At 47.7% G+C, this 23,007-nt stretch overlaps 8 protein-coding genes across 8 annotated transcripts; 5 read left to right on the top strand and 3 right to left on the bottom strand.

Annotated features, from left to right (window-relative positions):
* Window positions 1–20: 20 nt before the first annotated feature.
* On the top strand, window positions 21–2,624 carry HD556DRAFT_1388420 (CDC45 family). Its single transcript, XM_041303483.1, has 8 exons — window positions 21–359; window positions 409–636; window positions 685–864; window positions 927–1,078; window positions 1,130–1,453; window positions 1,506–1,952; window positions 2,004–2,360; window positions 2,420–2,624. The coding sequence occupies exons 1-8, from the start codon at window positions 90–92 to the stop codon at window positions 2,565–2,567; spliced, it is 2,106 nt and encodes a 701-aa protein (XP_041157896.1). The 5' UTR covers window positions 21–89; the 3' UTR covers window positions 2,568–2,624.
* Window positions 2,625–3,718: 1,094 nt separating this feature from the next.
* On the top strand, window positions 3,719–5,588 carry HD556DRAFT_674488 (uncharacterized protein). Its single transcript, XM_041311272.1, has 3 exons — window positions 3,719–3,986; window positions 4,068–4,391; window positions 4,450–5,588. Exons 1-3 carry the CDS (start codon window positions 3,915–3,917, stop codon window positions 5,323–5,325), a joined length of 1,272 nt encoding a protein of 423 aa, XP_041157895.1. The 5' UTR covers window positions 3,719–3,914; the 3' UTR covers window positions 5,326–5,588.
* A 432-nt stretch (window positions 5,589–6,020) lies between these two features.
* Window positions 6,021–8,230, top strand: HD556DRAFT_1487570 (initiation factor 2; the record flags this gene model as incomplete). The annotated part of the gene is made up of 7 exons (XM_041308740.1): window positions 6,021–6,162; window positions 6,212–6,271; window positions 6,324–6,414; window positions 6,465–6,867; window positions 6,923–7,137; window positions 7,190–7,719; window positions 7,770–8,230. The coding sequence occupies 7 exons, from the start codon at window positions 6,021–6,023 to the stop codon at window positions 8,228–8,230; spliced, it is 1,902 nt and encodes a 633-aa protein (XP_041157894.1).
* A 90-nt stretch (window positions 8,231–8,320) lies between these two features.
* Window positions 8,321–9,714, bottom strand: HD556DRAFT_1273538 (chord-domain-containing protein; the record flags this gene model as incomplete). The annotated part of the gene is made up of 6 exons (XM_041299205.1): window positions 9,543–9,714; window positions 9,401–9,487; window positions 9,011–9,340; window positions 8,924–8,956; window positions 8,772–8,882; window positions 8,321–8,716 (listed from the first exon to the last, which is right to left on the bottom strand). Exons 1-6 carry the CDS (start codon window positions 9,630–9,632, stop codon window positions 8,321–8,323), a joined length of 1,047 nt encoding a protein of 348 aa, XP_041157893.1. The 5' UTR covers window positions 9,633–9,714.
* Window positions 9,715–11,837: 2,123 nt separating this feature from the next.
* Window positions 11,838–13,458, bottom strand: HD556DRAFT_674219 (uncharacterized protein). The gene is made up of 5 exons (XM_041311271.1): window positions 13,218–13,458; window positions 13,071–13,162; window positions 12,609–13,011; window positions 11,932–12,554; window positions 11,838–11,885 (listed from the first exon to the last, which is right to left on the bottom strand). The coding sequence occupies exons 1-4, from the start codon at window positions 13,351–13,353 to the stop codon at window positions 12,088–12,090; spliced, it is 1,098 nt and encodes a 365-aa protein (XP_041157892.1). The 5' UTR covers window positions 13,354–13,458; the 3' UTR covers window positions 11,838–11,885; window positions 11,932–12,087.
* A 185-nt stretch (window positions 13,459–13,643) lies between these two features.
* On the top strand, window positions 13,644–14,467 carry HD556DRAFT_1445733 (uncharacterized protein; the record flags this gene model as incomplete). The annotated part of the gene is made up of 3 exons (XM_041306983.1): window positions 13,644–13,877; window positions 13,927–14,382; window positions 14,435–14,467. The coding sequence occupies 3 exons, from the start codon at window positions 13,644–13,646 to the stop codon at window positions 14,465–14,467; spliced, it is 723 nt and encodes a 240-aa protein (XP_041157891.1).
* A 1,787-nt stretch (window positions 14,468–16,254) lies between these two features.
* Window positions 16,255–16,534, bottom strand: HD556DRAFT_1445732 (uncharacterized protein; the record flags this gene model as incomplete). The annotated part of the gene is made up of 3 exons (XM_041306982.1): window positions 16,255–16,332; window positions 16,386–16,466; window positions 16,520–16,534. The coding sequence occupies 3 exons, from the start codon at window positions 16,532–16,534 to the stop codon at window positions 16,255–16,257; spliced, it is 174 nt and encodes a 57-aa protein (XP_041157890.1).
* A 909-nt stretch (window positions 16,535–17,443) lies between these two features.
* On the top strand, window positions 17,444–18,897 carry HD556DRAFT_1241477 (WD40-repeat-containing domain protein; the record flags this gene model as incomplete). Its single annotated transcript, XM_041298205.1, has 11 exons — window positions 17,444–17,548; window positions 17,601–17,629; window positions 17,690–17,762; window positions 17,812–17,924; window positions 17,978–18,045; window positions 18,071–18,177; window positions 18,228–18,305; window positions 18,352–18,473; window positions 18,524–18,672; window positions 18,733–18,814; window positions 18,849–18,897. 11 exons carry the CDS (start codon window positions 17,444–17,446, stop codon window positions 18,895–18,897), a joined length of 975 nt encoding a protein of 324 aa, XP_041157889.1.
* Window positions 18,898–23,007: the final 4,110 nt, after the last annotated feature.

Genomic DNA, 23,007 nt, shown 5'->3' with positions numbered 1-23,007 from the left:
AATACGCGACGCGTCGCGTACGATGATTAAAATATTAACGTCTGTTTCGAACCCGAAGACATTGGTCGTTCTCCGCACACTTCAGCTTTATGGTCTTTCTTCCGCCACCGCACCTCGCATCTGCCTCACGACCTGCCTATGCTGAGGCCTACGCAAACATACTGGTAGCACACCGCCGCTCCCCGCTCACATCTGCTTCGTCTGTCATAATCCTCGTCGCTCCTGATGTTGATGCCTTGTGTGCAGCGAAAATACTTGCGGAACTTCTCAAGCAGGATGATGTTATGCACAGAATAATCCCTGTTTCGGGTCTAGCTGACCTTGAACGAATGAAAGACGAGTTGGTCACATATGCGGAGGTGTGTCTATTGTCATCAAAGGTGCACCAGCCAGCTGAATACTCGAAAGCTACACACACTCATTCTATTAAACATGGGTGCTATCCTTGATCTCTCATCCGAGAATTGGTTCGGCGAATTCAGCATGAAGCTCACCGTGCACATCATAGACTCAAACCGGCCACAGAACCTTGCAAACATGTTTTCTGGAGGTGAGAATGGCGAGAGATTTATCGTATGGGATGACGGTGAAGCAGAGAATATGGGAGAGGAAAGAAAGGCTTGGGAAGCTCTAACGGTGAATATGATGATCACTACACTGTGGGCCCTACTGACTTGAATGTAGTACGAACCCGAACCCGACTCCGATGAAGACTCGGAGTTGGACGATCAAGATGAGGTGCGATCAAATGAAGATGGTGATCCTGACGATGATGAAGAGTTCTCTGAGCAAGGCCCTTCTGGCAAGAGGAGATCATTGGGAGACGGCGATCGAAGTCAAGAGAAGCGGCGGAAACTAGACGACGTGAGTCATTATTCAACCTTCACCCAATGCATAGTCGCTTTATTATTACACACATGATTAAGCAATCCACTCGGCTGTCACGAGAACAACGCGACACATATCACGAACTTATTGCCAAATACTATGGGAGTGGGTCGTGGTATGGTCAAAGTGCGTCTGCAACAATGTACATTCTTGCCACTGTTCTTGAACGAGTGGACTGTGATTTTCTCTGGTAAACCGCTTATTGACCTCCCATGGCTTGATTTACGAAATCGTCCTTCAGGCTTGCGATCCTTGGACTTACGTTCCAGTATACTACTGCTCGAATATCCCGCGACACCTATGACAAATACCATTCAATATACTACGACGAGGTTTTCCGCCTGAACCCGCTCCCGCCAGACGTTGCCGCTAATACGACAGATGCCATCACAGCCATGAGCCCAGACGATCTATCTGTACGGGCAGCTGAAGAGTTGCGTTTTATGCTTTTCCGACATTGGACACTGTATGATGCAATGTACCATTCAAGCTATGTCGCGGGCAAACTTGGCATATGGAAAGAGCGTGGACGGAAGCGCCTCACCGGGCTACTCGCAAAGATGGGGTACGCTTTTCTGTATCATTTATTTGTCACGGCTGAAACTCTTCCTCCATAGTTTCTCTATCCCGCAGACGCAACAGCCCTATGCGCACATGGATCTTGACTTGAAGCACCAGCTGCGCGCGAAACTCGACTCAATTGCACCGGAATACGGCCTTGTTGAGTTAACTTATCCGTCTTTTGCAAGATGCTTTGGATACCGCGCTTCACCTCTCAGTGCAGCGGATGCTGTGGAAGCAGTAGGCGCATTGCTCGACGTTGCAGGTGGCATCAGGATGGAGGTCGAGGTTGAAGGCGCACGGCACGGGGGTGAGTGGTTCGGTGGCGGGAGATTATGGGAAGGAGGGCGGAACGGGGAGGAGAAGCGGGAGAAACGGATAGAAGTTGGTAGCAGACAAAAGGATGGGGATGACCATGCAGACACAGATGTTAACGGCGAAGAGCGGAAAGAAAGGACATGGTGGGTGAAGAATTTTTGGGCTGCTTATGATGCTCTGTCAGAGTAAGTGCTCGCTCCTCCCGTTGACATGTGTTCTGGAATAACTGTGTTTAGCATTGTACCCCTGAGAGATGCTTTGTCGCTGGCAATGTCGCTTCATCGTGCTATTATTCGGCAAGGGACGTCGATAATAGACAAGCAGGACATTCGAACGATGCGCTCCCATCGTGTCGTGGTGCTCTCAAAAGGGCCTGATCTTGCTCTCTTCGCCCATCCTGGGGTTCTTGCACGCCTAGGACTTTGGCTGGTAGATGCACTTCGTGACCGTCTTCCAGGGACAAAAATCGGCGGCCTCAAAGGGAGAGGAAAGAAGTCGCTCCCATTTGTCGTCGCTTGTCTGAACGAAAGGACGCAGACGTATGTTGTAGTCGGTATCATGGGGGCGCTTGACTTTGGGGACGTCAGGAGAAAGTAAGTCATACGTTCACCCCTTCTTGTTAGTATTGACATCATGGTTCATCTCACTTCAGCGAGTTTGGTCTAGCATTCATTGAAGCAAAGCAACGCTGCAATGCACGGTCACGCCACAGTACATTTGATGCAAGCGTGCTCGAAATCGAGCAGGATGACCTGAAATTGTTCTTGGAGACTTTATGTGAAGTCGGGGAAGGTTATTGACATTCTCAGGTAGTTTTTTGCATGTTGTTTTTCTTTCCAAGCTGTCTTATATCATATTTGCATCAATAAACTTGTTGTACTCTCTCGATGTCGCCCAATAAAGCATTACAATAAAATGAACTCTACAAGTACCTTTATTTGCCTCAGTTCCACCAAATTTGGAATCCAAATCCCCAGGTAATCACAATCAATTTTCACTAGCGGCCGCAAGCACTACATATCTATGATAGTTAATAGCGCGCAATGATTTAAAAGAATCGTACGATGGAGCCACTAGAAGTGCTAGTGATTCTTCATCACCGTGTGTCGCTGCGGTGTTGGATCGATATCGGATAGGTCCGGGCGTGTGGCGTGAAATATGTCCTAAGTTATCAACCGCAGATCGGTATGATTGGCACCTCAGCGGTATGCAATTGATCCGTCAGAACCTGTATCAATGAAAAACTGCGGAGAAGATCGTTGCTCCCTGACAACATTTCGAAATACGGATATTGGGTATACCGTTAACTTACCTTCCTTCCAAGCCGCGAAATGCCCTTTGACAGTCCCGATGGGCGTGCCAAGCGTATCAATCAAAGCGCCAGGCCCAAGGCCCCTCTTCACTCTTTGGTAAATAAATTTGTCAGAGGCACAAAGGTGGTGAAAAGAATGTACCTGGGAAGGTCTGGGCTGCTAAGCAGTTATCACATAAGTCTGAGTATTGACTCGGAGAATACTAACATCGGATTACAGAAAGAGACGCCGAATCGTCTTTGCCAAAGGTGCCACTCCTGCTGGACTTCGGCGAATGGTCCTCCTGGTGTACTTGTGGTTCGTGAAACTCTTTTGACAGACGTGAACAGTGAACGTTAACCTCCATGGTTTGAAAGATGTGGGTGATCGTATTCTGACTGGCCAAGGTGACTGACTACCGACCATGGACCGCACCCAGAGGATATGTGACCCATGGAAGTCCAAACTAAAGCACAAAATGGACGATGTCCGGGTCAGTATCATTGTCACTGTAGAAGATCAAAAATCTATTCGATGTTTGGCAAATACCGTAATAAATTACAGCAATGCTACACGTACTCGAGGATAAATCCGGAAGCACCCGGCCGGGCTTCGGGCGTTATTGAGTAATGATTGGGCATGCGGAACGGGCGCTTTCTAGGCTTGCTGCAATCGACCACAGCAAGCGACAATTCTTGCTACCTCCTCTTTTTCATCCTCATCGTCATTGACGACGTCGACAAACATTATTTGCATCGTCCAAGTCGTCAAGCACATCCGACCGACTAGAATCAGTAACTGACCCCTAGCGCTCAAACTTCTCACTGTAGTCAGCTACTGATCGAATTGATCGCGATGCCAGCTCCAGTGGCAGTGTACGTCGTTGCAGCTATCGCAGGTGCTGCTGCTTTTTTTGCTTTTAATGAGGTGACTTTCTGTTTTGTGTCTACAAAAATCCTATTTCGTCCCTGCCCGCTTTCAAACACACCCTTCTAATATACTCTTCAGTTCGTCTTCGAACCTCACATCGCCCCTGCCATAGAGCGTTGGGCAGAGGACTTCATTTCCAGGCGTCGTGCTCGACGCGAAGGTGCTGTTCCTGTGCCATCCACCAGAGGATCTGGGGATGGAGACCCGGGTCCCAGACGTGCTGATCCGAAGAACAGGACTCCTGCGAGAGAAGAAGATTCCATCGAACTGGAAGGCCTCAACCTTGGCCTCGTCGACGAATGGCGAAATAATGTACATCACACCGCCCAGGGCACGGGTGTGAGGCGGAGAGTCAGAGTAATCCCTGATACAGAAGGCAGCATATCTACCTCAATAGATGATGTATTTCTTCCATTTCCCTCGTATCGCATCCTCTCGATTACTAATAAAACATGTACAGTCCTTTCCATCCCTCACGCACACTCCGCTCGCACCCACTCACGTCATCTCCAACGTCTCCTCCCCTTTCACAGAAACGCTAACTGTATCTACCAGCACGCCCACCCGTGCTCACTCCCGAGCCTCTTCCCACACCGCAAGTGACGATAACACTACTATTTTTTTCGCCCCATCTTCCCAGTCTTCTTCTCCTCCTCCTAGCCCGCCATTTGGCCCCATCCTCCCCGACACTCCCCGCACAAGCGCTGCCTACACTGCTCGCCCATTTTCCCCGGTTGTGCGCACGCCCGTGCGCTCCCGCACACAGTCGAGCTGGTCTTTGCACCACTCGGATACGAATTCGCGTGTTAGGATGAATGTGCAAGGCAGACGTGTAGACGTCAACGTCGAGGACGAACATGTCAATATCAATATCAACAGCAACACCAGTGCGAGTATGCACGAGAATATGAGCGGGAACATCAGCGTTGTGGAATCACTATCAGAACGTTACCCCGCCGCGCCCACTCCGCCTGTCCTGCTCTCCCCGCCTTTATCACACAGCGTCCTCTCCTCCCCAAATACAGACATCCTGAGCCTTGGGAGCAGTGGTAGCCGCTCTGGCTCGCCATTCGCCGTACTCTCCCCAACCGAGCAGCGCGCGTCGATCTCGGGGGCTGCGAGCTCTCTGTCGCCCTCGGTAACGAGCGAGGATGAGTTTATGTCGTTTGGCGAGGGGTCAGACGCGGATGGGGAGGAAATGTCGGTGCCGCGAAGCGGAAGTACGCGTTTGCATAACCCTTTTTCAGACTTTGAAGAGGGGAGTGATTTTGATAGTGGCAGTGAGGGTAGTGGTAGTGAGGGGAGCTGGGGCCGGGTGAGTGCTGGTCGGGGCTGATCCGATCACGTCCTCTTGCCGGATTATCAGAACTGGAATGATGGTCAAGTAGCGCACGTGTGGTATCGGGAGAGGGTTGCTCTACTCAGTATACATGGGATTTGTTAGTGCAGTATTTATGTGTTCTTTTCCCTCTTTGTCTCTCTATCTGGTTTTCTATTTTGCTCTTGTTTTGTGCTCATCTTGTTCTGTCGCTCTCATAAATTTATGTTGTACATCATTCCACAGATTTCGAACACTACATGCAAAGAGTCAGATTCGTGAGAACGTTTAAGTCATTGGGATGATCGATGATACCAAGAGCTATTTCGTATAAAATCGTTATAGGGCACTGCATTACCTAATGGTTTTGTTTGACTGGACGCCGACCTTGACAAGCATATCAGATGCATTGTCGCAAAGCAGGTAGTGTTCTCCAGCTCACACAGCGGAGGTGTGCATCAACAGCAACTAAAGTTAAGGTGGGCACTACTATTTGTTCCGTGACATGGTCATAACCTTCTCGCTAGCCATCGGAATGGCTCCCCGTTCATCCTGCTCCTCCTCCACAGCCAACCCTGAGTAAATGGGTCACAGCAAAAACGACACCCCTTAATCATGACTGTAATGACTTCCGAGGCGCGTCTTTACGTGCTGGAAATGCGCCCTCCGCTTTAAAATGGGCTCGTCCTGCAACTCCTCGACCACAACCTGGCATGAAAAAAGTAGCCGTTAATGTACACTCTCGTCCCGCAACTCCTCGATCGCGACCTGGCAGGAAAAAAGTAGCCGTTAACGTATACATTCCTACGACAGTTTCCGTTGGTCAACTAGCAAGATTGTTAAATGTGCGGCAGAGTAAGTTACTGATGACTTTATGAGGGTTACCCGGACTTGACAATTGCAGCACTACTTCAACGCAAGATGGTCGACGCTGGGATGGCAGCTGAGGCGTCATATGATCATGGTTTCCGCTCCTTGCACCCCTTTCGCGCCGAATTACTGATGCTTTACTGTAGTGTTGACGTCCGATTATGCTGCCCTTCTTGCAGAAGAATTTGGCCGCAATCCTATCATTAATGATGAAGCTGCTTTTGATATATATCCCCCGTACGTAGTCTGAGATATCTGATGTGCTTGTATACTCATGCAACCTTCAGTGCTCCACATCCTGACCCAACTACCCTTCCCACACGCCCACCTATCATTACTATTATGGGTCACGTTGACCACGGTAAAACCACTCTTCTAGATACCCTTCGTTCAGCGTCTGTTGCTGATAATGAGGCTGGTGGTATTACGCAGCATATTGGTGCCTTCTCTGTCCCTGTCAAGGGATCCTCTAGTGGCACAATTACATTTCTTGATACACCCGGACATGCTGCGTTTTCTGCAATGCGCTCACGCGGTGCTAGTGTTACGGACATGGTCGTCCTTGTCGTTGCAGCGGATGACGGTGTTATGCCTCAGACAAAAGAGGTTATTAGGCTTATCAAGGGAGAGCAAGGCAAGGTTGGGGTCGTTGTGGCTATCAACAAGGTCGATAAACCAGAAGCGGACGTGGTGGGTATTTTCTGGGTCGTCTCGTTATGATAGCTTAACGGAAGGCGGACTGCAGGAAAAAGTTCAGCATGCACTCCTTGCTGAGGGCGTCCAGCTGGAGGCATTTGGGGGAGACATTCCATCCGTTGAAGTGTCCGGATTGACAGGACATGGATTGACTGATCTAATAGACACCCTGTCATTGATGGCCGAGGTACAGGATTTGCGTGCAGAGCAAGATGGGCCAACCTATGGGCATGTCATCGAATCGAAGATGCACAAAGGTCTCGGGTAGGTTCAGAAGCGTTGTTTCGTGCTAGATTGACCGCCCATTCATTTGCAGGCCCACTGCGACAGTTCTGGTTTTACGTGGATGTTTAACTCCCGGTGCTCACATCTTGGCAGGCACATCCTCCGGGAAAGTCCGTCTGATGTCGAATTCATCCGGTGCACCTGTCAAGGCTGCATATCCTGGAATGGCGGTCACCGTCTCTGGGTGGCGATCACTTCCGGGCGCAGGTGATGAAGTTGTGCAAGGTAGCGAGGGCGACGTAAAGAAAGCTCTTGCAAATAGAGTTAGGAAAAAGGAAGTGGAAACGGTTTTGATTGATGCGGAGGCAATTAATATTGCACGCGCTGCAGAACGCGAAAGAGTCCGGAGGAAAGAGGATAAGAGTCAAGATATGAGGAATATATTAGATGGCGGTCCTAAAGAGCTCCGGCTGGTGATCAAAGGTGATGTAAGCGGGAGTGTCGAGGCCGTTGTGGGCGCGCTGGAAGGGATCGGGAATGAAAAGGCTCGTGTCAAGGTCGTATCCACTGGAGTGGGCGATGTCACGGAGGGCGATGTGATGATGGCCAAGGCTGCTGAGGGTAAGGACCCCGATTTATGTGGGGCCCAGATGCTGATACTGCGCATATAGGCATAATCGTTGCCTTCTCGGTCAAAATTCCACGTTCAGTGGAGACTACTGCGGCACAGAACCATGTCCCAATTTACTCGTCCAAAATCATCTACCGGATCATGGACGAGGTCCGAGACCGCGTCACCGCATTGCTACCTTGCACCTATGAGACCAAAGTTACTGGGGAGGCAACTGTTTTACAACTTTTCGATATTCACCTCAAAGGGAAGATGACTAAGAAGATTGCAGGTTGCAGAGTCAGTAATGGCACCATCGAGAAGTCGAAAGGGGCTCGAGTTGTTCGCAATGGTCAAGTAATCCATGAGGGTGTCCTCGATGCACTTAAGCAACACAAGAAGGATTTGCTGGAGGTGAAGAAAGGTACTGAATGCGGGATCAGTCTGCAGGACTATGAGGACTTGCGCAACGGCGACTTGATACAGATGTATCAAACTATTGAAATACCTGGCGTGTTATGATCCGGGATGTTTCAAAGTTGAGACTATGGTATTTTTATCTTTACACTAGAATTTTAGACTAGACTTTTCCCATTGATCCCCCTCAATCTTCTAATTGACTCTATTTGTATTTTGCTCATCAAGCACTAGATCTTTACCCCCAATGGTGCCCGTTCGGCCACCTACACCGAAAGTCAAACTGATGTTGCCAAGATCACGAGTTGTCTTTTCGAGCAAAGTCCAACTCCTGGTATCAAGTTTCTTGAGGACCACTTCGACCTTCGTATTATAGAATTTGTACGAAGACCCATCGGGATTCACCGGACCGAAAAGAATGATTGTACGGCGGAAGCGCTTGGGTCCAGGGAGATGGAGGTCCAAGTGAATTTGATTGTCCTCTATCGCAACAGTGCTCTTTTCCTTGTCCACTTGTTTGGCAAACACAGAGATGTGGACCTCCTTTGGTGTCTGATAATGGTCGACACGGCAGTCAGTAAACTGCTCCACCTAAAATGACACATCAAATCTAGTCCTTCTGATAAAGTACAGCGAGAGAGCAAACCTGAAGTTCTGTACGCTGCTTGGGCGCAAACACGTGGCGCCCCTTTTTACACCCCTCAATCTTGAGGAACTCATCAAACTCCAAGACACGTCGTTTACAGCATATGTAACCCTGTGGGTGGGGATTTAGCTTCCCATCGGTGCGGTGCCCACATGACTGGCCTTGCTTCCTTCATGAAAGATGGGCTGAAGTCTTGAGTCAGCCGACAGGCGAGCCCACCATTAACACCATCAACGTACAACAGCTGGGTGGTATGTGCAAACAGTTTCATCACCATCTCCAATTCGATTCACCTCATCACTGACAAAAGCAGTACCACAACTTCTGCGTTTACATACAGCGCCAGGAGATACGGGCACGTCGAGATCGTCTTCATCTTCAACAACAGGAGCTTCTACAGGTGGGGGAATGGATGGCTTAGGCGGCGCAAGCTTCGGTGTACTGGTCGAATAAACCTCCGCTCCGTCTTTTGCCTCCTTCACGATAAGATTGGGGGCGATCTGGGACGTCTTTATAGCAGGAGCAGGTACTTCTGGGACTTTGTCTGTATGTGATGAGACCGTACATCCCTGGCGATAAAGTCGTCAAGACACATTGCTGCGATGACTGAAGACCCGCGGACTACTTACAGGTACTTTCATGAACTCGTCAAAGTCCAAGGCTGGCTTATTCACATCGGAACAACAAGACCACGATTTCAAGCCTTCATGGAAGACCTACAGGCTGGACTAAACTGTGATGATTCGACGTTAAGATGTTACAGCGGCTCACAGGTGCTCCAGAATGGTAGGTGCAGCTGGACGGATCATTAGTAGCTAAATCAAAATCCTGGCCACAGCCTTTTCGTGTGCAACGCGGCATTTCGAGTTGAATATGAGTTGCAATCAAAGTACTCGGGAACTCTGGGGTGTGCACGTCGTTCAAATTTATCGCTTGTTTCAAGTATCGATCGACGAATTGGTTAAGTTGCTTACATAATCGTTTCAGATCAGTATCTCTAGTGATTCTACCAAATACCACATATTCTTGTCTTGGCCAGCCAGCACGACCCGCTACGACATCCAACTGCGCGTATTACACCCTTAAGAAGCTACTTATCGACGAGTATATTCTTGCTCTATTTAATATTGACATTACAAATTTGTACACACAATTTTATGGTGGCATTTTACTAGTATTTATGCAAAAGACTCCATGAAGTGGTGAGGCCCGCTGAGCTCTGAGCGTTCATTATTCTCAGCGTCTCTTCGCGATGCCGAGCAGTTCTAACCCCGAGTACTCAACCATACACGCCTACCCCCGTACCCTGACTGTTTCACGTTACCCTTATCGCTCCACACTCACACCCTCAGATGCGAGGCCGGGTCAAATGGACTGTTTATACAGGGGAGTCCACTACATTACTATTTACTATCTACATAATAGGGTACAGAACCCCACGTGAATAATAAACGATTTCTCTTACAGAAAAGAATGGCTCATAAGAGGTTGCATTATAATTATGGAAGGGTCGACGGAGACCTTGCCAATCAAAGTGGACAGCATCTTTTCACAGAAGTGCAACGATCCTGTGGGACACTTATATTACCGCACCCTGCGGATCACAGCCATACGTTATGGCGGAGTCAAGATATCATGACTCTGACATTAAACCGAATGGTCGGCGGTCTCGATACCATTGAATGTCGATAGAACGGAGGTCGTTCACGAACAAGGTGATCCTATTCTGTGTTGCGATGACGAAATTTGCATTGGCACAAAAAGGGGACATGATCTATGCAGGCTCTTGATCATCGATCATAACGAGACGATTCACGTCATGCATGATTCCCGGATTTCGCACCATAGACAACAAGTCCAGTGGCTTATCGGTAAAATGCAAGGATTCGACATGTTTCTGATATGGGTAAGGCTTGAACTGATATCGCCACACACGAGAGCAGGCCTGCCATGAAAGGCGTCATTAATTTGACGGAATGAACAACATTGCGGACTATAGCAAGCTTTATACTTAGTAAGCTGATTCACAAAGAAGGTCAAATGACTGAACGTTCGGTAAGCAGCAATCACGCGGCTGTAAAGCCTACAAGTGTATGCGAGTCCTGGAGGCCTGGCCAGTGGCGATGTTACTGAATGCTTAAATGTTCAACGATATGATTTAGGCTCCGCTCGTGTCCACTTGCACAATCTGTATGACATTATCAGTCTTTCGTGTGGTCCGAAGGTATGCAGAGCGGCCAGGGAGCACGTCTTTATTTTGGCGCCTCGGTCATGAAACCAAAAACCATTACCAGGAACATGAACTTGGCCTCGTTAAGTAGCAGGTTTGCCGCCTTGAAGCAATCTATCGTAACTGTCATTGTTCCATTAGAGGTTGGAGTTCCATTGTGACAATGGAAGCATTTCCTTGAGCCGAGGTTCTCAGAGCTATAAGATCCAGGTGTCAAGCGTTCTCAGACCGTGCGGCAAGGGCCGCAAAGCGCTCCGATACTGCCATAACGCTCGTGTCGTTGCCGATCAGTAGTTCGCCCGCAGAGTTGTGGAAGCTCCGCAAATCGCATGGGAAAGGAAGTATCACGACCGAACAGCAGGAGCATGGAAAATTGGCAATGGCATGCTACGCCCTATGTTCCTGACTCGACAATCAGTGCGTGTTTACGCTCCTTGAGTGGATACTTACTTACTCCTCGGGGCGCAGCAGGCAGGGCTACAGAAAGACTGTTAGCGCCTGGCGATGCCCCTTGCAGTGAATTGTATTGCACTATTCAATTGACTTACTTTACATGTTTTCAAGTTTAGTGATATGGCTCAAACAACGCAAAATTTTCGCACCGATTTGCCCCCTTCGTTTGCAATGATGTAAAAGTGAATGGGAGAAAATCTGTGTCTTCACGAGTGAGTATCTGAAGTTCGGATTTATTAAGATAAGTTCCAAGGAGGGTCGCATGCTTTAAACGCGGTTCTACGAACTCAAATAGCACAAGTTAGCACTCACTGATGCGGCAGTGCCACAAGTTGATGCTGTGCAGCCGCTAGTGCGAAGATCGTACGTACGTAAGACGATCGACCTTTTGAGTTGGACTTCCCTTGGCTAGAAACATCGTAGGCAGAATACTTGAGCTTATTAGCGTCTATCGGTAAAATCTGCACATGAATTCACCTCTGCCGCTGGCAAACTGTGTTGTTTATCACCAGAAAGGTACTCACTCGTTGTGAGAAATACGGTGAGAAAATGGGGTTACGTTGCACGATTCTAACCTGTCTGCATGGGATAAGTACCTGGGATACATCTTATCCACACGCCGATCGTAGTCTGTCAGGACAAACCCGGTCCGAAAGCCTCCCATACCAAAAAGCCCAAACCCCATGGGCCGACTCGAGCAAGCGTGCGGACGCCGGAATATATCCGACGACGAGCGGTAGGCATCTCCGGCTTTTCGCTGCCCGCAGTCGAAGGATCACGGAAAAAATGTATTATCCCATCCCCACGAATTTTCTGCACAATCACGAATAGTGAATGTTTCAGAGTGGGATCAACGGTTCGTTCTGATTGAATTGTGCGCCTGGTTACGTCCCATGGCCTGCTGAGGATCTCGTATGCCAAACCCGCCGATGCCCCTCCTGCCACTAAGGTAATGCCATGAATGGCACGTGGAAAATGGCGGCCGAAGAAGTGTTCCTCTGGGGTCGTTGATAAATTTTGGATAGTGCCTTGCGCTGCAGCTTTGGAAGCTAATGCCACTCTACGAGTGATTTCAAATATCATAAAGAATGCAGCAAAGCCTGGACAACGATGAAATCTCAGAAAGTGCGGGTTGTGACTCATGGGGGTATTACCGCAAACATCTTTGGCACATCCCCAACCCCAACCATCCCACCCCCGACCAGCCATTTCGGACACCTCTTTCATCCAATGCCTGACCTGTCTTATCTCTTTTATATTGTCCACTCTACTGGCTGATCTTGGGGGTTCGGTTCCTCGGAAGACTTCTTGCCACGCATGAGACCATCCTCTACCGGTGCCACCCTCAATAATAAGACGGGTATTCTCTACAGGAGCCGCGATCAAGGCTTGCGTACCCCCAGCAGCAGCGCCCGAAAGCGCAGCGATTAAAGTTGGGTGCGTCCCCAGACGCGCTTCCAGGTAATTAGATGATTCTGTGTAGGTCGTCCACAGAACAGTACCCAACATCGCATTTGCGACCATTGGCGGCACAAAATGTTTTGGAATCACCATGAACTGTCAAAGCCTGATTAAAATTAAAGTAAAGGTATGACATAACTACTAAAGAACACTACACCTTGCTTTTTCACGAGCGTGGATATGTACTGGACACTTAAAGATGCCCCATGCTTATTAGCATGACCACGAAGAGAGTGCCAACCGCTCACTCAATGATGAGCGTTGTCAACGAGACTATTACAAAAATATCCAGACAGACAAACCTTTGGCTGGTCGGAATAATCGTACCGGGCGAGAAAAGTAAAGTGCTACTCCCCTTGTGGCGGTTCTGGCGAGTGCTGCGTACAACGAATTGCCTTGTTGTTCTTTGGACGCATTGTCCTGAAGATTTGTCGACATTCACACCAGCTAAGTTGCTGAACCCCGAGAAGTACCGTCAGATAAGTTATCGCTTTCGAAATTTCTGTGTAGTCGGTAAAAGGTAATACTTCATGCAGCGGAGCTCAAACTTCGACTCGGAAGAGTTGACAACCACTGGTTGCAAACTCTCTGCTATTGTCAACATCCATTCCACTCTTGTATGATTGACACATCAACTTTTCATCTTACATCTCTTGAAGTTCGTGGTCTGGTCGAAGATGTTCTCTGCCAGCTATAGACGATTGTTATATGCACCGTTGTCACGCGAAATGCACACCTTACGAACCAGGTCCGCTGGCCTCCCGGAAGGATTCAAATTTTTCCCGGAATTTCTGTCCCTCTCCGAGCAGCGCACACTGCTCTCCGCCGCACTCTTTAAACTCGACTCTACCGAAACCAAACGAGCTCGGAAGCAACGGAGGGACTTCCTTGCCAACCACCCGCAGGAGCATCGTGTGATTGAGGACATTTTCCTTCCCGACGCATACTATAATTTCCAAGAGGTTGCATATCGTATTCGTTGTCAAGAGTTTGGCTGATCAATAATCACAGGGCCATTATGATGGCGTGATACGACATTATCGTGAGATGCACTTGTCATCCTGGCCGGAGGATCAGAATCCGGGTCTTTCGTTCATTCTAGCTCGTTTGCAAGGGCTATATCCAACCTCGAACATACAAACACATATTCTACACCTATCATCCGTAGGGGAGATTCTCGAGCATGTGGATAATATAGAAGCCAGTGGAACTTGGATTCTCGGTGTTAGCCTTGGGGCCGCCAGAGTATTACGGATGGAGTCGACAAGCAACCCAGAAGAGTCCTTCGAGGTTCTACTCCCATCGGGTAGTGTTTATTTGCAAATGCAAGTGCAAGTGCAGTCGATATGCCTTCAACTTGAAGCTAAAAGTCAAAGTAGGGACAGCGTGCGGTATGACTATAAGCACTCTGTACTAAAAGCGGGCGGTGACATCAAGGCTGGCCAACGAGTTAGTATAATGATCAGAGTAAGTGGATTGTTCTTCACAGATATGGCGCATAATATTTTGTCACGCTCAGGACCGAAAGGAAGTGCCTACATTCAATACATAAGTGAGCTCGTTGCATTTTGAGGTCTTTACTAAGGGGGCAAGCACACTTCCATACTGGTCTGTTAGAAGGTTATTTCTTCAGCAACGACACACTTGCCAATCCAGGACTGTGTCGTCGTATGGTCCGATAGACAGGCACTGGCGATTTTGCCGCATATTTCATTCAACCAGCGCCTTTCCTTCGGGCTTCCGTCCTGTTTGGACTCAGCTTGATCTGGATTTCCTAATGTTGTGCTAGAACTATGGAATTACACTATCACTTATACTTATTATCTGATAGGAACATACCAAGCTCGAATGAAATCGGTGCTCAGCTCACATAGCAATTTAAATGCAGCTATAGTGTTCGTTACGGAGCATGCATTTGGGGTGGAATGGAGATGATATGTCACAGCAATCCCTGCGAAAAAGTGTGGCTACAAAATTACCGGCACTTACGAATAGATCGAGGGGATAAGTTTGTTGATATATATACACACATAGGTAGGAGCTCCGAGTCACTGAATGAAAATTACCTTATTTAGACCTTCATGTGCACGTATCGCCAGATCTCAATCACAGATATTGCCATGTATACCGAGACTTATACTATTATAAGTATCGAGGTGAGCTGTAGGACGGCATTGCGTCCCGTCGGTCCTCTCGCAAGACAAGAAGTGCTGTCACATCAAGATGTGTTTTAGTGCACTGTGAAAGTTTTGTATGACCTCAAGAATAGTGAGTTTTTCCGACAGCCGATCCTGTCTAATTTATGTAACACATACACTTGCTCAACATTCACACAGTCGATCTCGACATACATAATGATACTGCGCAATCGTGGCGCTACGTATTACTAGGATAAGTGTCATTGTAGCGGTCGTAGCAAGCACGTAGAATTAGATTTCCTGATCTAGCAGCGATTCTCTAACATAATAATGCATATGTAAATTACGTTAGAAACTTCTTCACAATAGTGATGTAGACGCAATTTGAACCGTGTAATTGAGCATGCTGAACGACCAAGTTAAGCTCGAGCCTCTGCTACGTATCCGCTCCTCGATCGAGTGCCGTTCAACAACTGACATACCAATGACACACCCCCCAAATTTCTAGTTGTGTGTGTTTGCGACTTGATGCCCAAAATTTCTGCGAAGCGAGGAAGACGACAACGGCCAGAGGTTAAAAACGGCCTATCCGGTTCTAGAAGGTCAGTTATTGCCACTTGCCAGGCCCAGAGGGTATATCATTTGATTCCAGATAGTATCTTTCCACGAGTCTTTGTCGAAGGAAACCCCCGCGAACCCCGATTTATCCTCGCTTTATAGCAATGACGTGGATGTTTTTTTTTGCTTCCGCGACGAAACCTACCCATGCTCCGTTCACTCTGCCTAGTCACCGGTCACCAGTAGTCACCCCAGTTGTGCGGGACAATCATGAACTGTTTATTGGAAAATCAAAGACATGCATTTTCTGGGGCTGCAAAATGCTCTCGCCGGATTTATCAGTTCCCAATCCCTTGGTAACTCACATGCCACGCGACCTTGGAAGGCAGATCCCAACAGATTGATTGATCCCAGGATCTCCTCGACTAAAGTGCAAGAAATCGATCGCAGATATAAATGGATGAGTTACATGTGCGACGAGACGAATGAATACAGTACTAGTGATGCGATGATCCTGTAGGTCCATGAATGTGGGATATGCAATAAATAACTCTATGTGGATGGGCTCTATAGGTTGTAAATCTCATTGGTTTACTTTTACAAGGCTGGACACTCTGAACGTATTATTAGAAAATGACATCACTTATGAATCAGCGGAGGACACCCACGGTAACTGTGCGTGGCCTTCCCCATCAACCTTTACCACCACAATCTGAGTGCCCTATAATATGACTCATGAGAAGAATGTCTTCTGAAATGATGTAGAATTCCTACATCGGCCATACGGTTGGTGGCCTGCACAGTACCGTACTTGATTTCACCGCCAGATGCCCAGTAGAAGACTCGAGTGCCATTCTAGGAGTTCGGTCAGGATGAGTGTCAAAGTCAGGTAGGATGCAGCAGCTTACTGGGAAAGCGTTCATAGCCAAAACAGTAGAAACCGCACACAAACGCTGAGTGTGGAGAAGTTGGGGGCTGAGAGAAACATGATACCGTCCTCCTGTTTTATATGCAGTCTGTATGCAGATGAATTCAACGCCTTCGCTCGGTGATAGGGAATTCAGGCTAGCCCTTCTTTCTGAGAAACCTGTCCCATATGCCGCTGAATGGTTGGATTGTGTGGAAATGAGCGAGGTCGCTTACAGTGAAGGAAACCTATAGACACGTTAATTAGGTGGCAACCCAAGGAACAATTGCCGAAAGCTTTACTAATTTCATTTGGATTTGGATGGATGATATCGAGATTAGTCTCGCCGTTCGAGAATCCGATGAGGCTGAACTTAAAATCAAATGCGATGCCTGCCCGTTGAGAAGGGTCATGAAATTTTGAATGAATGAGGTCTAAGAAGCTGAGGTACAGACCCAAAAGACAACCCTTGCCTTGCGGCTAACACGTAACAATCCGTGCGCCGCGCACGCAGACTGTGGAAGGTGCACGGGCTCAATGTTATACCAGAGCAAATACGCACAGGTAAACTGCCACATGTTAAATAGTTCCACTTCATCAACTAGTAGCGTAAATGACAAAGGGTCGCAACTCACCCTACTCCGGATCGTCATGTTGATCCTCGGAGTCGATCCGTCAGAGCTCCGTTTCATGAATATGAAGTCGAATATTGAGAACTCAGTGGACCCTCATCTTTGGATCTCCAGAAATGTGCCACGAATAAAAGTATCATGTCAGGCAAAGGTACAGAGTTCAACCTTCAACCTTCAAAATATTGATACCAGCGTCAAACCAGTGTTTTAGGTAAGATGAGTAATAATCACATTGCATTCGTCACAGGTCACGCTGTCACATCTTCAGCCCTTCTTTGTTCAAGAACGCCAAGATGTCTGTAATCCTTGTCACTGGATCTTATGATCATGAAATCAGGTTCTGGGAAGCGTGGAGTGGGATTTGTTCGCGTACTATAGCAAGATCTGGAGAGTCTGGTGTGAGCAAAACGTTTTACCATTTTACGTCGTCAAGACTTATACAAGAATTAGCAAGTGAATCGTCTTGCCATCTCACCCGAGTAATCTTATTGTCCTGTTTCTTCATGTATGAATTTACTGATAAATTCATTTTATTTTAGCAAACGCCTTTTGGCTGCAGCAATTCACAAAAAGGTCTACATTTATGAGATTACCAGCACCTCCTCGACACCAGTGCGCGTCCTAATATTTGCTACCATCTCCATCTATTTATCTCCTTTAGCTAACGTGCCTAGATGCACATACAAATAATGTAACCTCCGTGTCCTTCCACAGCGAAGGTAAGTGGTTGGTGACGGGTAGTGAAGACGGCACCATCAGAATATGGGATCTTCGGTGGGCGGTCTCACTATGACTCCTAAAGCCTCAAGCGCATAACATCCACGCAGAAGTACACAAGTGCATAGAACGTACGATAACGGTGCCCCTGGCAAGTATTATCCCTTCTTTCATGACTGTTGCTGATCCCTCAAACTCCCAAGTGAATGATGTCTGTGTCCATCCAAATCAGGGAGAACTCATATCCTGCGATCAAGCGGGTTGCATTAAGCAGTGGGATTTATCCGAAAATCTCTGCTCGCACGAGCTGGTATGTTCAGAACAAGGTTGCAGTCGTCATTGGTTGACATCCTGTCGGAGACGCCTGCAGGCGATGTTCCTATTCGGTCCGTCAGCTTGGCATCTGATGGCTCTTGCCTAGTTGCAGGAAATAATAAGGTACTATCTACCTTTTGATGATTCGTTGTTTACATTTTTGGCGTAGGGCAAATGCTACGTCTGGAAAATTAACGAGGAGAAATCAGACCTACCTCGTTACCAGGCAGTGACAAAGTTCAGCGCCCATAAGAAGTATCTCACTAGGGTGTTACTAAGTCCAGATGTGAAGTGAGCGCATTTGAGCTACCGATTTGGCAAAGTCTCTGAATGAGAGGCAGATATCTTGCCACGTGTTCTGCAGATACCACCGTGAAGATATGGTCTATATCACAAAATTATGAATTCAGACAAGAGAAGATTCTTCAAGGCCACCAACGATGGGTTTGGGATTGCGCATTCAGTGCTGATTCAGCTTATCTTGTTACAGGTGAGAAATTCATTCACCTGTCGACTCTATAATAGCCTTATGTATCCACTCAACTCTTAGCGTCCTCGGATCACACTGCCCGGCTCTGGGAGATGGCATCTGGAGAGACTGTGAGACAGTATAATGGCCATCATAAAGGCGAGTCGTTGTGTCCCTGTTTACGAGGAAAGCTGAAGGACGCCTCCAGCGGCTGTTTGCTGTGCACTCCACGATGGTGCTGGATAGTTTTTGTATGTATCCAACACAATATCTACATCGATCGCTCTGTTCCACCAGCCTACGAATCTACGAAATAGTCATATTTATCGCGATACTCAATTCAGTTTTTATCGGCGAGTACTCTTTTGGGTGCCGTCGGCCTGTTGTTTTTTTACTCGGTTTCCGAGTCGCCTGTAGAGATGTGACCGGTTTTTGAACTTCCAGAAACTTCTGCATTCGCTTCGACGTTCGGACTTACACATCCGACTTCCCCGGGATTGATATCAAGTGAGCTGCAACAGGCAAGGCAGCGCTGGCGCTGAGCCATTCTCTCCTTTAATCCCTTAAGGCGCAATGAAGTAAGTCCTCGGTCTTGGTGATGCTTCTATGCTCCATATTCAGCAACGCATTCCTCTTGGTAAATCAAATATTGCGAATTGTACATCCTTGAACATCAACCCAATCAGGGAAAGATGCCCACACCAACTCCGCGTCAGTTGTTTCTCTGATTATTTGATGAGACAGAACTCTGATTCACATCAAGCCCATCTGCATCCAAGATTCTGGAGCATGGCAAAACATGGTACCATCAGATCTACCAAAAGATGGGACTCTGGTCAGTTCTTACCTCATGATCATGTCCGCAGAGCAGTGCTACTCCCCAAAATTTTAAGTGCTTCTCTCGGTCCTAAAGTGGATACGCGTCTTTCCCCAACTATCATCCGGTCGGAAATAATAAGTTAACAGACTGGGTCCTATTATCACCGACACTGTCACGAACCTCCTGTGTTGCGTCCCTTTCCCAAGCGTTTCTTATGCCTTCGACTTTGGGGTCGCAACAACCATGAAGAAGAACTCCTCGGTATCGGAGAAGGAACCGATAGATTATATTCGTGTGACCATCGTACATCCCCTCTGGAGTTCCTTCTCGTCTTGCCAGCTGACCGCAGCTTGTGCTGACACCTGAGACCCAAGCAAATAAAAGTCCGCGACAGATGCTAATTGGGGGGACATATTCAAATATAATGCATTCATAATATGTCTGGAGATATGGATCACAGCTGTCCTTTTCTGACCGTGTCTCAGGTGTGACCTGGTGTTCGCGGCCCGCCTTCGTGCCGCTGGAAAATCTAGGACTGTTCGGCCGAGATGTCTTGACTTGGCACCGCAGACTTCGATAGTTAAATCAGTTTATCTTTGCTCAGTGATCAAAGGTAATGATCCGTAGCAATAGCAAACGGATCAGCAACCAAGCACGACTACTGCACAATTGTATTCATTTCAATAACTTATGTTGAAGCGATACGGCCGGTCAAAGTGGGATTCGAGTAGTGCTCGACGGTATAAGACTCCGTACAATCAAAGGTAACATCGTGGAGTCATCTTTTGCTGAGTTTGGGCCCTGGGCCCGAGGCTTTGCTTGCTACTTACGTGCAAACACGAAGACTGTCATTGGACTTTGAAGTTGCTTCCTCAACATTTTCAATGCTTCGTTTTCGTGGTCTCGAGCATCGCCCTTCGATTTTCAACCGGACCGTGCACCGACATACGGTCATCATCAACCCCCGCGTGACTCATGAGCAAAGATGAGGCCTAGGTGTGAGCCGTACCACTGTAAGAAGTGTTTTTTTTCATGTTCATATCGAAGAATGAGCGGCTTAGCAGAATCCATCATTCACAGACGTGGGTATCAGGGAGTGCCGTTGGCCCGAGCATTGCTAACCGTTACCGGTATGGCAATTTCCGACGAAACTCGCCCAAGGGAGCAGTCGAACTGATATGTAGTCTCCCCTAGTCAGACTTATCAAAGGAAGATAGTCGTTTATTACGAGGTATCGTCGGTCCTTGGCGGTCAGTGCACGAGCGCTCATGCCCAAGGCCAATCCAACACTTTGAGAATATTGGCGCTGTCCGAGGACTTGCTGTGTTCCCAACTCTTGGGCCATCAGTTAAACGCAAGTTAAACCGTACTTGGACTCTGAATCACAACCGACCACAACTATAGAGGCTTAATTGCCCTGCCTGCATTTCTCTCCACTCTCAGATTCATCCGAGCATGGAAAACACGTTGGCGGAACTGATCAGAGGATGTTGCTGGGTTGATGAAGCATCCGACTTCTGATGGCTTCATATCATATACTTTTAAATGTGCTCGTGAAGCCACGCTTTCACAATAGTTATAGTCCTTTTTATTGCTGTGAAGATGAGGAAACAGCCTATTCGTAACCCCTGGTGTAAGGGTAGATTCTCGTCGTGCGCTCCATGAATCATATGCAGTTAGAAAGCTTTGATGAAAATTTGCAGAGCTCAGGTCTTCACCTCAGCGTGGCCCTGACAGTGATCGTACCGGTTAATCAAGTTCTTCGCCCGTACCATCTTGTTCCTCGGGTTGATCCAGATTCGGACAGCCAAAAGAATTTTATCTTAATAGGCACATCGACTTGGAGTTGTTTGAGCGCTTGTCATGTCAACAAAGAGCCACACAAATCCAATGGAATACATACATGAGTGCACACTGACGCCAGACGTCGAAAAACTCTTTGCCGTGAAGCTTCGTGATGGGGAGGAGCTTGAGGAATACAACAAATCTAGAGCACGCGACTGCCCGTGGTAGGGTCTGGAACGCCGAGCGCCTCTCAGATGGCGGACGTGAGATTCGTGAACTGGTGGTGCCAAAGCAACTAGGGAATATGATCCTTTATGGTATTGTGCACCTTCGCAATCTCCTTAACCTTATCCAAGATTTCCGGCTCGCTAGCTGAAGGACCATGTTGGTGGCCCGTTCTTGTAGTCCGTAGTGCGTCACTCCTTCATCGTGGCTGGTGTGAAGCAATAGATCCATGTTCCAAGGTCCTTGATGATATTGAATTGTTTCCCCTCAACTTGAATTGGGAGGAAGTGCTTGTTTCGGTCCCAATATGCGACGTATCCGCTTCTCGATCGAGTGCCGTTCAATAACTGACATACCAATGACACACCCCCCAAATTTCTAGTTGTGTGTGTTTGCGACTTGATGCCCAAAATTTCTGTGAAGCGAGGAAGACGACAACGGCCAGAGGTTAAAAACGACTCATTCGGTTCTAGAAGGTCAGTTATTGCCACTTGCCAGGCCTAGAGGGTATATCATTTGATTCCAGATAGTATTTCTCCACGAGTCTTTGTCAAAGGAAACCCCCGCGAACCCCGATGTATCCTCGGTTTATAGCCAATGATGTGGATGTTTTTTTTACTTCCGCGACGAAACCTACCCATGCTCTGTTCACTCTGCCTAGTCACCAGTCACCAGTAGTCACCCCAGCTGTGCGGGACAATCATAAACTGTTTATTGGAAAATCAAAGACATGCGTTTTCTGGGGCTGCAAAATGCTCTCGCCGGATTTATCAGTTCCCAATCCCTTGGTAACTCACATGCCACACGACCTTGAAAGGCAGATCCCAACAGATTGATTGATCCCAGGATCTCCTCGACTAAAGTGCAAGAAATCGATCGCAGATATAAACGGATGAGTTACTATAGGTTGAAAATTTCATTGGTTTACTTTTACAAGGCTAGACACTCTGTGAACGTATTATTAGAAAATGACATCACTTATGAATCAGCGGAGGACACCCACGGTAGCTGTGCGTGGCCTTCCCCATCTACCTTCACCACCACAATCTGAGTGCCCTATAATATGACTCATGAGAAGAATGTCTTCTGAAATGATGTAGAATTCCTACATCAGTCATATGGATGGTGGCCTGCACAGTACCGTACTTGATTTCACCGCCAGATATGCAGTAGAGGACTCGAGTGCCATTCTAGGAGTTCGGTCAGGATGAGTGTCAAAGTCAGGTAGGATGCAGCAGCTTACTGGGAAAGCGTTCATAGCCAAAACAGTAGAAACCGCACACAAACGCTGAGTGTGGAGAAGTTGGGGGCTGAGAGAAACATGATACCGTCCTGCTGTTTATATGCAGTCTGTATGCAGATGAATTCAACGCCTTCGCTCGGTGATAGGGAATTCAGGCTAGCCCTTCTTTCTGAGAAACCTGTCCCATATGCCGCTGAATGGTTAGATTGTGTGGAATCCTCCTGTTTTATATGCAGTCTGTATGCAAATAACTTCAACGCCTTCGCTCGGTAATAGGGAATTC

This window comes from Suillus plorans (genome assembly GCF_016647745.1).
Source record: "Suillus plorans strain S12 chromosome Unknown HD556scaffold_46, whole genome shotgun sequence".
Lineage (NCBI taxonomy): Eukaryota > Fungi > Basidiomycota > Agaricomycetes > Boletales > Suillaceae > Suillus > Suillus plorans.
Note: the sequence above shows the minus strand (reverse complement) of the source record. Positions and strands in the feature narration are given on the sequence as shown.